Source organism: Mesoplodon densirostris, chromosome 12 (assembly GCF_025265405.1).
Source record: "Mesoplodon densirostris isolate mMesDen1 chromosome 12, mMesDen1 primary haplotype, whole genome shotgun sequence".
NCBI classification, from domain to species: domain Eukaryota; kingdom Metazoa; phylum Chordata; class Mammalia; order Artiodactyla; family Ziphiidae; genus Mesoplodon; species Mesoplodon densirostris.
In genome coordinates this window covers 35,174,231-35,194,240 of record NC_082672.1, presented here as the reverse complement: position 1 = coordinate 35,194,240, position 20,010 = coordinate 35,174,231, and the positions used below count along the sequence as shown (strand labels likewise).

Sequence of the window (20,010 nt, the reverse complement as noted above, 5' to 3'; positions counted from 1 at the left end):
CAAAGCAATTTTGTCATCTAACTAGAAAGATAGCTGGAATATTGCTGCAGAAGTCTCTAATGAACCTTTCATGCAAGGTGCTGTCAAAGTATTTAAAAAGACAAATAGATGGGACTACATCAAGCTGACACACAGGTCATATAAGTGTTTTGATGCCTGCTTGCAAATAAACATCTTACATTTGACAAAATTTCATTGTATGAGACCACGTACTTCCAAGGATTGAAGACTACCAAAATCTACCAGAAATAACCTAATAACGGTGAATGACAAAATCCATTCTGGTCAGTTTGCAACAAAAGTCATTTTCTCCAGAAAGGTTGGCATGACTTTTTTTTAATCAGTCACTCTTAATAAATAGGATGAAATTAATATTCACCATGGGTTTATTTCAATAAATAAGAGCTACTAAATTTTACTGAGCATTGAGCTTGTGGTTTTTTAAAACACGATGTTCCCTTGAATAATTCTGCTTTGTTTTTTAGAGAAAACTGAATTAGAGAACCAACCAGCATGAAGCCCAACAGTAAAAATACAATGCTGCAGGTCATTTGTCAGATGAATGGCATCTATCAGTAGATAATTTCACTGTCAAATTTTTAATGAGAACTTGCAAACGAATGGCTTATTGTTCCAAGTAAGAAGAGAACGTTTTTAACAGCAGAAATTAAAATTTCCATTCTTACTTCCATCTTTAGTGGTTTAAAGCACTCATTTAAACTTTAAAGCACGTTGCAATAAGAAGTAGTTTACTAAATGTCATCTTTAAAGAAGTCTTCAAAATAATGTTATTTCTATACCAAAAAAGTTTCCTTGGGTATATTATCAGAAAATTCCGATGTTCTAATTAGTAGTTGACCAAAACTATATCATGTATCAATCCAGGAGTGATCACACAACGCGTCAAACATTTGTTAGTGTAGAGCACATGTCACACCTTTGTAGCTGTTATGTCTGACTTCATGAGGATTCTTGAGTTCTTTAAGAGGGCTATGGTGACTTAATGAGCTTTGTTACTGCAAATTCAGCATACTGCCAGGTATTCAGCAGCCATTCAGTGAATTAGCTGAATAAATGGATATTCTTGGAGATTTATTTAATCATTTGATTATTTATGTTTCCTTATAGTTAAGTATCATTAAGAAAGATAATTGTTGATCCTGTTATTTGAAAAAGAAAGTTTTGTTCTTTTTATTAATAATCAGTGGATAGAATAATTGCACAGAGACTTTGTGGATAAGTCTCTGCCTCTATAAAATGAGGTTAATTTTGTTGATCCAGAATGCTGTCTTATTCTAAAAAGAGTAGATTTACTAGAAATGTAGAAAATCACTTTTTTTTTTTAATGGACAAATTACGAGAGGGCAGGGTATAGAGAAAAGAAAAAGAAAATGGATACTTGGGGCAGTCAGCTGCTTCTCCTGTCGCGGCTCTGATGCACTGGGAGAGACCAGACCGAGGCAGCCAGCGTGGGGACGTCAGCATCGCAATCGCACAGCCTGTGGCTGACCTTCCAAGCTCGGAGCTGCCCCCTCCACGTCCGATCCGACGGGTCTCACTAAACTGGTCTTCCAGGATTTACAACCCTCCCTCTCCTGGCCGGTCCCGCCGTGGCGTATTTTCCTACCTGCCAACGGAAGCTGCACCTGCCTTAACCTTCCTCGGGCGGCCATGATTTACACCCGACCCCGGAGCCCGCTCCCAGCCCGGTCACTAGGGTCACAGCCACCTCCTAATCCTGATTTTTTAAAGCATGCAGTGCGTGTATAGTCGACTTGGAATTTTTTTAGGTGTCATCTCTATTATTATCTTCTTAATTATTTGTCCTTTCTTTGAGAGAAAAACTTGATAGCAGTGGATGTTATTTTATACGCTCCCCCCACCCCAGCTTCTGTTTTACTACAGCACATAACTGGTACTCAAAGTACATTTCTGTCAAAGAGCATCTGTAAACGTATCCAGTCGCATATGACTACAGTACAAAGGAGAATGGAAGGGAGGCAAGGAGGGAGGGAAGGAAAAGAGGAAGGTCCAGCCTGTGTCTGTTCTAAGACAAGTTCAAATTTTTATTATTGTCAAGTTTCTATTATCTCTCTGAACATGCTAAATCGTTGCTGAATTTTTTTTAAATTACTGGAATAAATACGTACACTATAATGTATTTAAATAGGGATTTATTTAAATTAGTAACGATGTTACTAATATTCAAAATCAGAGTGGTCTCTGATAATGAACACAATTCAAAACTCACATGATTTGATTTCATAAGTTCTGGGAAAAACTGTTTTAAATATGTTTTAGGCCTTTCCGGATGTCAATAAAGAAGTAACCAAAAAAAGTCCTTCGGTCTGTGGTTAGAATTCACACATCGTTTATGGGGCAGGTGTTCTTTCCTTAACTGACACAAGTGCTGAATCACTAAAACCAATCCTTCTAATCTAGAGTAAAACGGTTTAGACCTAATTATAACAATCAGAAAATCAGAAAGTTTATTTCATTACATAGATTAGTAGAAGCTGTCCCCATTTCCTAATAAATTATTTTTCTTTAAAATAACAACAAAATCTTCTCAAATAATGTCTTTCGCCATTTAAAAACTATTATTTCACATGAAAAAGTTGTTTCATTTAAGTAAATTTCATCTAACAGCTTTGCTAAAATCTTAGTTTTAAAATGGTGCAATCTTTCCAAATATTTGTTAGAAGTAGAAAAAGCAGATGTCCCAATTAAAATGTAAAGTTTTCAAGTTCAAGACTTTGAATACTGCATCAAAGATAGACATTTCTAAAAATAATTTTTTAAATTTTCTTTAACACCTTACTTGAAATTATCTTCTCTCCCATTCTCAGTGCTTACTCACCAGTCATTTAGCAGGGCCTAACAAAATTTATTAGTATTATAGTATACAAAAGTATAAACTACTACATGTAAGGCAAAGTTGTTTCATTTTCTTTTCTTTAGTGTTTTTCAATGTTAAATAATTGACTGAAAATTTGTATCTATTCAAATGAATTTGGTAGTTAATAACCCTAACCAAAATGTCTATTTCACAGCAGTTGAAAATCTAGCATCCAATAAAAAATACAAGTTTTACTTAATTTATTGCTTAGTCATGTCTTTATACTTATAAGATGAAGGAAATCTTATTTATATGATTATATGATTATATAATTATATGATTATATGATTATAATATGATTATATAATCATATTTATATGATTATATGTAAAAACATAGGCTAGCTCTCCATTTTTTTATATTTTTATTACATAGTCAAGGTTGGTACTTAACAATGAAGTTAGACAATTTTAAGTATGAACATTCTACAATAGATGTGAATAACGTGTGCCATTATTGTACAAAAATGCCCACATTTTGGAACATTTCCACTTAAGTAAACAACACAAAAATTTTGCTGTCAGTTATTTTCCTCCACAGCTTTTGAAAATAATACAACTGATATTATCTTATCTGAGCTTCTTTTGCTTGTTTTTAATGTACTTATTTTAGGGATTTTTCCTAAAATAAGGCCTGCTTCAGCTAAGTTTTAGGGAAAAATGTGTTCCGTTCAAGTATAAACACAAAATTGTCCTAAACTTTAAAAACCCTTTTACATTTTTAAACTTCAAATATTTTGATTCTATTTTTTAAAATGTAATGTTTAATTATACTAAAAGGGTAATTCATTGATCTGTAGTGTATGGCCTAAAGGCAGTTTAAGAGCCAAATTGTACAGCAGCTACAATTTGGCTCTTAGAAGTGTTAATCCTTAGATAAAAAATGATTCCAAAGTTTTTATAGGAAAAAATTCAACATCATTTCAAATAAGATTATGCCATAATGAATGTAATTTTTGCATATTACCAAATCAACATTTTTTCAAATAAAACTGAACGTTTAGGTTTACCAAGTTCTATTCCGACAGTCATTTTAGTGTCCAACCATATACCACTGACACAAATGGAGCAAATTTATATTTATTTTATAAATCATATTATCAATTTCAAATATTGGGATATAATGTTTTACTTAATTTTAAAGCTTAGATATAAAAAGTATTCAACTTTCACTCTCTGTGAACTTAGGTCATCCAGAATCAAGAGTAGTTTTAAACCTGTGAAGCTCAACAGCATATGTTACAAATATGTAGCAAATTTTACTGTAGAAATGTAATTCTTGTCTTTAATAAATCGTGATAAATATAAGCTCATGTAGAGAAATACTGGTGCTCTGTTTTCAGTTAGCTGAAATTCTTTTTTAAGAATGTGACAGGCCATATTTCATTAGATTTATACATAATTTTATTCCTCTTGAGTCTGTATAAACCACTATCAATATTGTGAATTCATATTAAAAAGTGAAAAAAGTTTTCTTTTGTCCTAATATTTAAAGCCTATGAAATATGAATAAATGCAAGTTGAATACAATGCTATAATTTTCAAATTTTCGCTGATTTTACTACCATATCCCTAGCTCATTAAATTAAGACTGAGGAAAATTAAATTCAATTAGCCATAAAAGAATTATGTCGGCATTAAAATAGCACAATTTTTTGCCATATGAACTCATATATGCATCAAATTAATAAAAGTCATGTTCATATAATGCATAATTCACTATCTATCGTTATTCAATATACTTGTCTAACTGGTTTAATTTTTTAATGTCATATTTCAATACTTATCAAACTGCAATTGTAACCAGTAATAAGATATTAAAATACAAAACAAGTGTTTATCTAATACAAGTTATTTCTTGTGTATGTTTATAACCCAACTGTATAGTCAAACAGTAAATAGTTATAAAATTTCTAAAAGCATTGATGGTTCTCTAAGGATAAGATTCACTATAGAATTTTTTAAACTCTTCAGGTAGGCAGAGCAAGAATAAACTTCACTTTAAGTTTTATCCCTGGGGCAAATAGGCAAACAGGTGACTTGAAAATATAAATAATAATAATAATTTCAGCAGATAACTCCAAGGATTAAATATCTTTATAATACAATTAATTAAAAAATTTAATAAGATTAAATATATATGTGTAGTTGTACTAAATTTGTGTATAAATGAGAATATATAAAGTATTATTTAATTAAATTGTGCTAATGTGTTGTATTAGATATATTCACATACATTTATGTATAGACATATACATATATAAAATACATTTATACATGTATTACATATGCTTACACACCCAAATCTATACAAAGATACCTGGCCCATAATAATCCTTCAGTATTTAGAGCTATAATCATAATCACTAAGCTACCATAAACTATGTGCTGATAACAAACATTTATCTCTGACACTTTCTCATTCTAGTGCTCTAATTCATTTATTTTCATTGACAAACTAGCCCACTTTCTCCTGTTTCTCCTCCAACAGAGACTTTTTTTTTCTTTTTTCTTTTTCTTTTTTTTTTTTTTTGGCTTGACCAACTCCTCCTCTATCCATATTTTCCATGTTGGTGTTCTTTGAGATCCACATATTTCTTCTGACCTGACACATGGACTACAGGGCAATCCCTGAAACAAACTTCTTTCATGCACTTACTATTCTGTAATATTAAATCTGAGAATTTTACTATGCTTTTTACTTCAGACATACATTTTTGTGGGTTATTGTTCATCTGCATCTGAATGTCCGACAGGAGCTTCATACTCTTTGGAATGTAACTGAATCATGCCTCTATCTCCAAAACGACTGCTGCTCTTGTGGCAAGTCTTATAAGTAATATTTTTATCACCTACCACGTTTACTTAGCCCAGAAACCTCCAGTCTGTCATCAACCCCTCCCTCTTGCTCACAGCTTCTCACAAATTGTCAAGTTCAGAATATTCTACCCAAAAAGACCACCGATCCTGTCTTGTCCCTTCTATTTGTAGCTGCTATTAGCTCCTTGTTGTTTGTCTCATATCCATCTAGTAAACCTCTATTGGAATGGATGTCTAATCTACCATCTGAGATGATTTTTTTGCCTTAAACATTTCAGAAATTCTTTAGCTTTATCTATAATTTTCAAATTTACAGTGAACGTGATCTACTTTTTTACAGTCAGGAAAACACATTATAAAAATAATATCCTTTTAAAGGTTCCTATTGATTACAGCATAAATTCAATATCCTTATTATAGTTCAGAAGCCACTTAAAATATGACCACAAATTATCTGATCACCTATTATTCCCTGAGCTGTTCTTGGACCATATTTCAAATTTGCAAACTTGTATAATGATCTAAACACTTTTCTCTCATTCTGAAATTTTCTTATTTGCCTGCTCATCTTCTATATAGGCTGCAGAAAAAAAAATCACCACCTCTTGGTAAGTTTTTTGTGTGATAAGCTGTTTGGGTGGTAAGTTCCCAGTGTTCTCAAAACAGTTTATATCTATTAAAGCACCTTTCACATTGTATCACAAATATTGATTTTTTAAAAATCTATCTTCTTTCACTGGCCTAAGGAGGCCTTAAGGGCAAGAATCAAACTCTATTCATTTTGTAGAAGGAAGGATAGAAGGAAGAAATGAAGGGAGGTAGATATACAATTTAAAGGAATAATTTCCATGATTTTAACATATTTTGTCAGGAAAAAGAAATATGATATTTACTATATTCAAAACACAATATTTAAAAATATTACCTCCTCCAAATCTTACTTTTCTCAAGAGGGAAGAACATTTTCATGGTATTTAAAAATTGCTGTAAGAAGCACTTCTGAACATTATATTTATGGGCTTATTTACGCAAAACTATGCTCTGACTTCTGCAAATGTACATGTGGTTTCATCAGTATTCTTTTTGATAAACAGAAGAAATGGCTAATGGAGTCTCTAGCCATAGTGAAGAGAAGAGTTCTAGCATTGCTTTAGTTGTTTTTGCTAATGTAGATTGATATCTCCAAGTTCCCAATTCTTCTAAGAGTAAAACTCTTACAATATCCAAAAGGACCATATATGGTTCTCCACCATTTCCTCTCTGATATCATTTCTGTTCACTCTCCTCCTCCTTCCAGCCTTACTGGTTTCTCACTTTTTCTGGAATATGCCAACACACTCTCACCGTAATACTTCGCTAAAGATATTCTCTCAACTTGGAAAGCCATTCACCCAGATATCTGTTTGGTTAACCCCCTCACCTCTCTCAGCTAGAGAGAGCTTGTTGTACTTAAATCATCCCCTGCATGCTTTGTAACTGTGTAGAAAGTTGATTAATTCTTCTGTTACTTGGAATTAAGCCTTTTGAAAATTCTGGCTAACTCAAATGGATCTTAGATCTAAAGATAAGATAAAACTCTTATAAAAAAAACTGTGCAGTAATGGGTTAACTATTACTTGGGGTGCTCAAACTCTGCACATTTCAAAGAAAGGACTATCCCTTGCTTGGCTCCTGAGAGATAACATCTAAGCCCTTGGAATATCCTGCCAGATAGAGTGTTTCTGTATATCTGGGATCTTGGGCCACACCAGATAGTTTATGGGAACAAAGTGATCTATGGTGAATGCCTGTTTTTGTTCACTTGGGGTCCTGGATCATACCACTTAATCTCTAGAGGGCCTAGAGACCCAGTAGCTAAGGTCAGTCACACAAATCCTCAATGCCTATGTAACTGCTCCCATAAAAACATTGGACACAAAGGCACAGATGAGCTTCCCTAACTGGAAACACTTTGTCCTTGTTGTGACACATCATTGCTAGGAGAATTAAGCACTATCCATGTATCTTCACTGGGAGAGGATAACTGACAGTTCGTGCCTGTTTTCTCATACACCTTGCCATATATGCCTTTTTCCTTTGCTGGCTTTAGTTTCCATTCGTTCCCTGTGATAAACCATAACTCTGAGTATAACAGGTTTTCTGAGTTCTGTATTTCTAGAAAATCAACAAGACTGGGAGTGATCTGGTAGGCCCCCAACACAAAACAGGAGGAAATTTTTGTGACTTGGGGTTAGGTAACATGATAACAAAATATGAGCCCTAAAAAAATTGATAATTGGGCTTCTAAATTTAAAACCTTTTTGTTTCAAAAGATAATATTATGAAAGTGAAAAGACAAGCCACAGAAGGGAAGAAAATATTTTCAATTATATAACTGAAAAAATTTGCAAATCAAATATCCAGAATACAGAAATAAGTCTTATAGCTCAATAACAAGAGGACAAAGATTGGCAAAAAAAAAGAGACATTTTATTTCAAAAAAGACAAATAAATTGCTTATAAGCACAGAAAAAAAAATGTTCAATATCACTTGTCATTAAGGAAATGAAATTAAAACTACTATGAGATACCTTTGGCTATAATACAAAAGACAGTACCAAGTTTTGGTAAGGATTTGGAGAAATTGGAATCCAAATACATTGTAAATGGGAACATAAAACGGTACATTATTCATGTTATCTCCAAAGGGAAATAATACAAATGACCTTTAACTGGTGTTGGATAAACAAAATGTGGTATATCCATACATAAAATATTATTTAGCAACAAAAACACACCAGAATATTAATATATGCTCCAACATAGATGAACCTTAAAAACATTAAGCTAAGTAAAAGAAGTTAGTTTCAAAAGACTACATACTGTGTGATTTATTTTATATGAAATGTCCGGGAAAGGCAAATTTATAGATAGAAAGCAGAGCAGTGGTTGCCTGGGGCTGGAAATGTAAGCAATAATGATTGGCAAATAGCTCAAGGGACTTCTTTGAGGTGATGGAAATAGTCTAAAATCGGTGGTGGTTGCACAACTCTATAAATTTACTAAAAATCATTGAATTGAACACCTATAATGGATGAATTTTATGGTTTAAAAAATTATACATCGGGCTTCCCTGGTGGCGCAGTGGTTGAGAGTCCGCCTGCTGATGCAGAGGACACGGGTTCGTGCCCCGGTCCGGGAAGATCCCACATGCCGCGGAACGGCTAGGCCCGTGAGCCATGGCCGCTGAGCCTGTGCATCTGGAGCCTGTGCTCCGCAACGGGAGAGGCCACAACAGTGAGAGGCCCGCGTACCGAAAAAAAAAAAAAATTATACATCAATTAAGCTGTAAGAAAAATCTAATGGGAAAGGATAGAAAAATAAACAATAAATAATAACCTACATGATATATAAGAAGAAGATAGTGTTTTGGTTCAAAAAAATGAAGAATATAATAATGAGGATAGGGAATATAGCGAAGGAGGAACAGAAAATTTGCAGTATTAAATAGGGTGGTCAGGTAAGCCTCACAGAGAAAGGAGTTAGCCAAGTTGACATCTGGTTGAAGAGCTTGCCAACCCAAGGGAAGAGTGTGAGCAAAGCTTTAAGGCTGGAGCACAACCTCAAGTTTGAGGAACAGTGAGGAGGTCAGTGCGGCAAGAAGGAGAAGATTAGTAAACAATAAACTCAAAGAAATAATGGGAGTAAGTAGAGAAAAATAAAAGGCCTTATTACTCATTTTAAGGTCCTTATTTTAAGAAAAAATGGGAGAGCTATAGGAGGTTCTTTAACAGAGGAATGGCATAATCTGGCATACCACTTAAAAGCATGACTCTGGATGCTATGAGAATAGACTTCAGGAGTGAAAGAGAAGTAGGGAGACAAATTAGGTGGCTATTTTGATAATCCTGGCAATAAGTTATGATGATTTGAACCAAGGGGGAAGATGGAGGTTGCAGTGCGAGTAGTGATATTCTGGATAAAGCATGGGGGGAAAATTGGCATCAATTTTTCTCCTTTTAAAAGTTAATTCATACTTTAAAAAAAATTAGAAGATAATACATCAAAATGTTAATCATATTCTCTCTATTTGATGAAGTTATTGAATATTTGTGCTTCTACTTTGTCCAACTTTCTAGCCATGTGCACGTATTATTTCTATAGAGAAAAATAGAATTTTTTCAATATCCAGTTCATTGAACAGGATCATAATGCAAACAAACTTTGTTTTTGCAAAAATTTTAAGTCAACACCAAACTGGTTACATATATGAAGTAAATAGTGATAGATGGTAGGGCTTCTCTGGTGGCACAGTGGTTGAGAGTCCACCTGCCGATGCAGGGGACACGGGTTCGTGCCCCGGTCTGGGAAGATCCCACATGCCGCGGAGTGGCTAGGCCCATGAGCCATGGCTGCTGAGCCTGCACGTCCGGAGCCTGCGCTCCACAACGGGAGAGGCCACAACAGTGAGAGGCCCGCATACCGCAAAAAAAAAAAAAAAAAAAAAAAAAAATAGTGATAGATGATAATGTTAGCAATATGCAGAATAGTCAAAGAAGCAACAGATATTTCCTGAATACAGAGTGGCGAACTCACCTTTCCATAAACACGCGGTAACATTATTACCAACTAACTTTCCTGGCATTATATGACTCTCTCCAGAATGTCTAATGTCTAATTTTTTTAACTGATAGTAAGTACAGTTCCAGTCATAATAAATATAACTTATATCAGTAAGGAAATTTTGTTATGCTGAGATAACGAACAACCTCAAATTCTCAGAGGTTAAAGTAACAAAGGTGTATTTCTCATTTCATTACATGTCCAGTTCAAGTGGGTGAGGGCAGGGTCTCTAATAATTATAGTTACTTAGGGACCCAGACTGTTGAAGGCTCCATTTTGACATGATCTACCAGGATGAAATATGTTAAATTATGAACTAGTTCTTAAAGCATCAGTCCAAAATGATACACCTTATCTCTGCTCTCATTACATTGGCCAATGTAAGTCCTATGGCCACAAAAGTGTAGGGAAGTCCAATTCCATGATGTACTTGAAAGAAAGAGAAAAATCTATGATAATTATTTTTATAAGATGTGAGATAAGAGAAGAAAATATTAGACCTTCAATTCATACTCATTTTTATATAAACAAAATTAACCTATACTAATATTTAATACAAAGGTTTTCTAAAATTTAATTTTAAACTCCATTAGTATTTAATAATAAAGAAATCTTAATTTATTCCTACATCAGATGGTCACATGACATGTATAGTCCACAATATATTGAGACAGACTGGGAATTCCAAAAGAATGAGAGTTAAAAGAATTGTCCTAATTCATTCATATACTTGCAATACTTCCATATAATGGATTTTACATGTGTCAAGTAAAGTTGTTTTAAGAATTATTATAATCTAATTTCAACTCTCACAAAATAGACAATAACTTTGTAAGATGCCTACAGAGACATCTGAGAACTGAAAATTGCAGACCCTATCAAGAAGATGGCAGAATGACACTTCTATTCCTAGTACAAACTTGTCATCAGCTACATACAATTGCTGTCTAAAGAAACTGCCAAAACCAGATTTATAAAGAAGGTTACTTCACATATGGATTGATGGCCACCAACATTAATGATAAATCTTCCCTAAGCATATATTTTATATGGTGTATACATGCTGTATACTGGACCTTTATAAGATATCTTTAAGAGCTATTATTTACAAGTACTGAAATAAATACATTAGAGCTATGTCTTTGAATCAGTCTATCACGATATTAAATCAACATTTTTATAAATATTGGAGTATTCAGTAATGGAAATGTTTAATATTTTCAATAATGTTCAATAATAGTTAATATGTTATAACAAAGTTAACTTTTATGAGAGAAAACGAGTTTTATTATTAATAAAAATTTAAATTGTTTAAAATACTATTAATTTTATATTTACTTTATCCTCTTACAATTTTAATTATTTTGTATGCCTTAGAATGACCATAAATATCAATAAAGAAACTGATATATTAAGGTTTATATTATAAATAAAAATAAATTATATATAATTTATTTTTTCCCCCAAAACTCTCTCTCCCCAGATCTTCACAACTTTGTCAAATGCACAAACCTAATCATTTAGGTCAAAGTCCTCCCATGCATCCTTTAGTCTTCCCCTTCCTCACACCTCATATCAAATCCATTAGCAAGTCTTGACATTTCTACCTCCAAAGCATATCCTAGATTGGTCATTTCCCTTCCAGCTGAATGAAGGCACCATGATCTCTCTTCTGGATTATTACATGGTCCTAATGTGTCTCAACCCACTTTTGCCCCACTAACACCAGAGCAGCCAATGATTCTCCTAAAAAGGTGATCAGGTCCTGTCAATCTCTTGCTGCAAACTGGTCATTAGCACTGATAAAATCTAAACTCCTTGAAATGCTCTTGCCCACTCCTTAAACCTCTTCTCATAAGATTTCCTCTCTGCTTTCTTCTGTATGTTCAAGGTACAGGGATATTTTTCTCTTCCTCAGACTAAGCCCCTTTGGGTCCCCAAATGTTTGCACTAGCTGTTCACTCTGTTTGGAACACTTATCTCCTGGATATTTTCTTGTCTGATTCCTTCTAAACATTCAGGTCTCTGCTACTAAATCAGCTCTTTAGAGTGGCCTTCCCTGATCATTTTATCTTAGAGGTCTCCACCTGCTTCCTCAGCCCGACTCTGTACTAAATTATGTGTTCCATGGCCTTTAAGGCCTACAAAATTTGTACATCCCCACGTCCTCAGCCTCATCTCCCACTACACTTCCCTTCAATTGCTCTGCTTTATCCTCACTGTCTCCTCTTTGTTTCTTAATTAGATGAAGAAATCTGTTATGTGGTTTGCACTTGCTCTGTCCTCAGCAGAAATGTTCTTCCAGAAATGTGCAAGGCTTATTAGCTTAGTTTATTCTGGCCTCTGCTCAAATTTCATCTCATCAGAGATATCTGCCCTGATCACCCTATCAAAAGATCATCTCTTCCCTCTGCTTTGCTTTACTCTCTACCTATTTAGATCTTCATGGTACTTGTGTATATTTTAAACCTGTGGGTTGTTTGTCATTTGTTCCAGCCACTGGAACATAAGCTCCAATAGGGTAGTGGCTTACCCCATCCCCTCCATGATTCTAGGCTTTTGAACGATGCTTGATAATGTGTTATTGTAATTTATATAAGCTAGTCCATGCTGAGGCTCACTTGATGTTTGTCTATAAAACATGCTGCTATGATCATTGTAATATAATCATTTTTGCTTTTTGTAATTATATTTTAAGTTACTTTCTAGAGGTCAGATGTTTATGTACATGTTATACATGGATGCTTATTGCCCAGTTGAGACCTAAAAAGTCTGTAACCATTTACACACCCACCGCCTGTGCCTCCCCTCATTTCTACACATTCACACCTACATTGGGTTTTGTGGATTTTTAATATCTGTGACCTAAGAAATGACTGCGTGATTTAGTGCTTTATTTGTATTTTATTGTTAGTAAATTTGAAAAATTTTATATGATTCTGGCATGTAAGCTGCCTTTTGTATCTTTTTCCCATTTAAAAATTTTATATTCAGGTTTGTTTATTGTTATTTAATAAATTCCTTATACACTGAGGATATTTACATTCTATCTGCTATATATATTGTGAATATTTTCCCAGTTTGTAGTTTGTCTTTCATCCACATTTATGTAATTTTTTTTCAAGAAGGAAGTTTTCTATTTCATAAATTCGATGTTTTCATCTTTTAGAGTCCCTAGTTTAATATTCTTCTGTGGCTTCTTTGAGCACTTTTATTGTTAATATTTTAACTTTTAGTATTTTTTCTCCATTTTAACTTATGTTGGGATATGCAGCAGTAGCGGAATTCAAATTAGTTTTACTTTTTAGAAATGGGTGATCAGTTTTCCTCATAATATGCCAATATTATGGTAATCACAATAATAATAGTTAAGATTTACTGCAAGATTTCTATTGGTCAGCCGTTTTGCTAACTATTTTGTATACAATAGCTCAATTGATCTTCACATCAAAAAAAAAACTTCACATCAATTTTCAAGGTTATGATGAGGCTTTTTTTTTTCTTAAGAGAGGGACAAAGCAAATGTTGAATGTTGTAAGTTGACCATGAAATCATCTCTCATGTGTAAACAGTCAGGAAGCCAAGTCCTGAGTTTATAACACACAGATCTATGCCTTATCTCATGAGGTAGGGCAATCCAATAAGTGCCTGAGCAACATGCTATTGAGTGTATCATGCTGCCTATTATCATTGTTGTTGTAAACTGGGAGTACTCAATCCAGTACCACAGAACCTTACATGACTTCATGTCGCCTTCCTCAAGTTCCTTCAAACCTCCATTCCCCAAAAATCTCCTGTCATGGAGTCATCACCACAGCACGGGTGAAGCCTGATTCCACTGCCTGCACCAACACGAGAAGCATCAAGAGGAGGAAGAATATGTTTCCTTGCACTTAAAACAAGAGACACCAAAAAAAATGGAAATAAATGCTTAGAAAAAAATATTCCAAACAAAAACTGGAGTAGCAATATGATTATCAAACAAAATAGGACTTAATAAAAAGCTATATAGGGAAAAGGATGATAATAATAGAGTTGAAGATATAACCCTCATAGCATAAGGACATGCAACAACTAAGCCTCAAAAATATGATGGAACAAAAGATAGAAAGAAATGAGGAGTGAACTAGAAAAATGAACTGCTGAAGGACTATTTCACATAACCCTCTCAGAAAATGACAGGTAAAGCAGAAGAAAAATAAGCAGTGAGAGCAAGATCTGAACAAAACAATTAAAAACAAGCTATTTGGTATATATAGATAGTGTACTAAACAACAAAACATGCTTTTTTGAGCTCATATGAAATATTTCCAAAATAAGACATGTTTCATGTCATAAAGGAAGCCTGAATCAATTTCAAAGGAACAATAATATAATACAGACTATTGTTCTCTAACAACATACAATAGAATTAGTAACTAAAAGCAAAGAACAGCTAAAGGAAATTTTATATTATCAGTAAATTAAATAAATAGCCATTGGATTTAAAAGGAAAACATGTTCTTAGAACTGAGTAAGAGTGAAAATACTACATGGCAAAATTTATGGGAAACAAAGAAATATTTAGAGAAAAATACAGGTTTAAGCACACTTACCAAGAAGCAAGAAACGTTTTTAAAATGACTGTGATTTAAATTAGGGAGCTAGAAAAGCAGCAAGAGAGAAAACAGAGGATGCAAGAAAATAATGAAGATCAAGTCAGAAATCAATGAGAGAAGCAAAACAACAGAGAATTTTAACAAAACCAAATTCTGATTTCCCTCCAAAAAATTCCATGTCCAGTAGTTCTTACAGAATTCTACCAAATTAAAGGAAGTGTTTAAAGCCCATTTCTTTTTTTTGCAAATACCTCAGAAAACAGAAAACAACAAAATCTATGTAGCTCATTTTAGAAAGCTAGTGTTATCTTGAATCTAAAATAGAAGATGAGTCTATTAGCTCATTTCAATTACGATCAAATACAAAAATCTTAAATATAATATCAAACTCCTACACTGTATTTCAAATGTATATATGTATAATATGAAAGGATCCTTCAATTTGAAAAGTCTTTAAAGGTAATTTACCATTAGCAGACTAAAGAAACCAAACCATGTTATTATCTTAGTCAATGATACAGTATTAAGTTCCATACCTATTTATTATGAAAATACCTAGAAAGGAATAGATAGGAACTTGCTTAATTTAGTGATAGTTAAACACCAGTTCTAGAGCATTATACTTAATGGAGGAATTTTAGATGCATTTTCTTTATGATTCAGAATTCCCATTATTTAACACAGTACTGGAGGCCCTGGACTATACTATGAAGGTAAGAAAAAACGGACAGTTGTAGAACATAGTAGGGAAGAGACACAACTCGATATTTTCTAATGACATCAATATCTATTTAGAAAAACCAGAGAAATAAAAAAGATAAACTATGAGAATTAATGAGGGTTCATCAGTACTGCTAATAATATTCACCTGCATTTTTCCACTTCAGTGGTAACCAGTGAGAACAGAGGAAATACGCTATCTATCAACATAGTAATATAGTATGTGTACGTGTCTGCATTCTTGGAACTAGCTTAGAATACACAAGATCTCTATGGAGACATATTTTTAAAATTCTAATACATGATCCCAAAAATGAGCTGTTTGTTTGTTTGTTTGTTTTAATGAGAGATAAACTATGCTCATGGATGGGAAGACCTTACTGTTTAAAAAACTGAAATCATAATTAAAAACATGTCTAATTTAGAAATCCCGGCTCAGAATGGCTTCATTTGGAATTCTACTAAATATTTAAATAAAAAATGACATCTAATTTATATAATATCTTTAGAAGGAGAGAAAAAGACTTAACCAAGAAGTTCTATAATTTCAACATAACAAAAAAACCTCGGTAGGATGTTATAAGAAATAAAAATTATAAGCCAATTTCAACCCTAAAAGAAATATAAAAGTTCTTTACAACTAATAAACTGAATTCAGTGATATATCACCAAATTGATTTTATTCCACAAATAAATGGCTTAACATTCAAAAAACGTCAATGTAAAAAATCATATTATCACAAAAGTTATAGAAAAATATTTGATAAATTAAACATACATTCATGACTTTTTAAAAAACTGGTAAAAAACTAGAAACTTCTTTAAACTAAAACAAACATTATATTTAATGATAAATTATTAAAACTTTCTCTCTATGGTTGTGAGTGGGACAAGGAGGTCCTTTATCATTACTCTTATTCAATATTATACTAGAAGCACTAGCTAGTACTTCAACTGAAGGAAAATAAAGTACAATCATTGGAAAGAAGACATAAGATTCAATCAATATACACAGAAAACTTAAATGTGTATATATCTAAAATAATCTAAAGATATATTCTTAGAATTCAACAAACACAACAAAAAAAAATGAAAACTTCAAAAGATACCACTTATAATGGAATTTAAAAAATCAAATAACTAAGAATAAATCTGAAATAGAAATGTAAGAACTCCACAAATAAAAATTATAAAACGTTATTGACAGGAGTGAAAAGAGGTCTATTCATATAACTAGACAGATATACTAGGTTCATGGATCAGAAGACTTCATTTAAAATGATGTGAATTCTCTCTAAACCAATGCACTACTAATAACAAATGGGAGAACCAATTTTACAGTAGTAGTTCTCAAATTTGGCTGCATTTTTAATCATCAGGGAGATTTTTTAAAAACCCAATGCTTATCACTTACATAATTAAATCCTTGGCTTTTGAGGAGACAGCCAGGTTCTGAAAGTTGCTAAGAAAGTAAATCTTAGACGTCCCCATCACAAGAAAAAAATTGTAATTACATGTGGTAATAAATGTTAACTAGACCTACTGTGGTGATCATTTTGCTATACATACAAATATTGAACCATTATTTTGTATACCTGAAACTAATACAATGTTATACCTAAATTAAATCTCAATTATTTTAAAAAGACTGATAATATCAAGTATTGTCAAAAATATGGGTTAATTAGAGCTCTCATATTCTGCTGGTAGGAATGTAAAGTGGTATAACTATTAGTACTTAGGAAACTTGTTTTCCATTACCTACCCAGGCTGAACATATACACACTGTGTGATGTGGCAATTCCTCTCATTTATACACCCAGTTGAATGCTATACACATGTGAACACACATGTACAAGAATGTTCATGACAACATTACTGTTGACATCTCCAACTGGAAATAATCCAAATGTCCATTAGTAGTGGAATGGATAAATAAATTGTGATATATTCATCCAATGGAATATTATACACACTGGAATAAATAAGCTATATAGAAGAGCATGGTTTAATTTTACAAAGATAATATTAACAGATATGTCAAACATAAAAAGATACATATTATAATTTTCCATTAATATAAAGTTCATACATGGGCAAAATTCATGATAATGGTTACTTTTGGGGAGGAATGTGGATAATGATTGAGAAAGGGTATAAGATGGAACTTCCAGAATACTTGTAAGTTTCTATTTCCTGACCATGATGGTGGTTACATGAATGTACTTAATTTGTGAAAATTCATCAAGGTGTATGCTTCTTTCTCTTAATTGAGGTATAACATAATAGTAAAGTATTAAAAGATGAAGATAGTCTGAACACATGGAGAGACTATGTTCTTTAGTAAGACTTAGTGTAAGACTCAATTCTTCCCAAGTTAATCTATAAAATCAATATAATCCAATACAAATTTCAGTTGGATTTTTAAAGTAATCAGTTGATTTATTTAAAGACATGTTTGAAAGGTCTATGAATAGCTACATCAACTTAGAATAAAGGAGTAAAAACAAGAGATTGGTTTCTACATGAACTATTATTCTAGAGCCATAGTTACAAAAATAATGCTTCAACACAATTGAGAAAATACAGACTAATGACATAGAAGAGATACTTCAGAGACAGACCAACCCAGATGTGAGCATAATTTCAAGACAACAACACAAATCAAAGGGGAAAGGATAACTAGCTTAGTAAATGGTGCTGAGACATTGTGGTTACTATACGGAAAAAAGCTAAAATTGGATTCCTCTCCCTTTCATGGCATAGTTTAAAAATTAAATGTGAAATATAAAACTGTAAAGTTGATGTAAAATAAAATAGGAAAATATCTTTGTAAACCGAACATGAGGAAGAACTTTATTATGAGAAACCTCAAAAGCACAAAAAAATGAGACAAGAAAATGACTTGGGGCCAGCTTAAGAACAAAGATACATTTCATGATATTATATATATGGAAAAATATGGTCTGATTCAAAATAATCAATTTACAAATGAATTAAACAAAACGGTCTATATAAAACTGAAGGCTGCCTGCACCAATTCATTGCCTACAGGTGTGTGTATGTGTGCTTTTGTGTGTGTGTGTGTGTGTGTGCGTGTGTGTATGAACTGGGTCTGACATTTGTCAAGCTTTGTTTTATTTCATAATACCTAAACAATTATTTTGTCTATAAAAGGGAAAGACTTGCCTACCAAAAATGCTTCATCTTCCCAGTAGTTTGTCTGTATTTAACTCTACTACTGCCTCAATTCTACGACTCTGGGAACCAAAAATGCATATTTGCCCAGAAAATGACTCTGTCTTACATGTATTCAAATCACTTCTTAAATATTCTAGGGTATGTGTTGTATGTGTTGTAGGTCTTAATGCTCTTTTACTGAATTAATACAGTAAGTTACAACAAGGCACACTAACTTATTCAATAATCTTAGCTGAACTCTGACTTTAGAACTCTGCCATAGATTCTTTAAAAATTACCTTGCAATTAGTAAACATTAACTTCTATACCTTCAAATAAGAATGCCATTATTTAAGAAATTGGAAGTTAGGCCACTACAGAAAGAGTGAGAGAAGCGCTGATACAAGCAACTTTTAGAAGTGGTTAAGAGTTTGGTGAATTTTTCTTTCTAAATGCTGTGCTTTTAATAGTTGCTTTTTTTAAAACTATATTTCATATTCTAGAAACATAGATATGGAAAACTTAACTTTTCACTCGAGTTACAACCAATTTCAAAGAAAAGGCAGAAATAATTCATCATTCGTGTTGAACTATTTGAAGGCCAAGAAGCTTCACTCAATTCCTAGTCCCTATCCACCCCCCAGAGTCCTATCTCATTTCTTCTTTCTCCAATACTATTGGGTCTCGACCATTCCTCAGTTAATTACTTTCCCTGATGACCACCTTTCCTCTAACAGAATTCATATATTCTGTTAAAAATTTCCACTAAAATTCCCAAGAGTATATACCTTATGAGCACTTTCTAGCCAGAGATGGGAAGGTGCTTACCTTCAAAATAGAAGCCTGACTGGATTTCTAGGACCCTGGGGAGGGTCCTGAGGTCAAGGGAGTGGATGAATTCTTCCAGCGACAATGCCATTGCTTTGGCTTGGGTCTTGTGCAGACCTGGTACTTACAGAAGCTTTTGGCTTCTGGGTGTCACTTGTCTGCAACTGTAGTCTCACCTCATCATTCCTTTCTCAGGCAGGAATGTCACACTGGAGCCCGACTTGGGTGGAGTAGCTCTGTGTGGGGAGGGCAGTGAGGAGGCAGGGGACAAAAGGTGTTTCATCTCTTTTTAGTTCTCATTGTGGCTTCATTTCCTTTTAACACTGAAGTAGAACAGGATGGGGGTGTGGTGAGCATATCTGAA

General features: G+C 33.2%; 1 protein-coding gene across 1 annotated transcript in view; it reads right to left on the bottom strand.

The window, feature by feature from the left end:
• THEMIS (thymocyte selection associated) overlaps positions 1–19,737 on the bottom strand; it is a 166,135-nt gene extending 146,398 nt beyond the window's left edge. Inside the window, exon 1 of the mRNA XM_060114530.1 lies at positions 19,647–19,737. Coding sequence (XP_059970513.1) covers positions 19,647–19,737 — 91 coding nt within the window. The remainder of the gene's footprint in view (positions 1–19,646) is intronic.
• Positions 19,738–20,010: the final 273 nt, after the last annotated feature.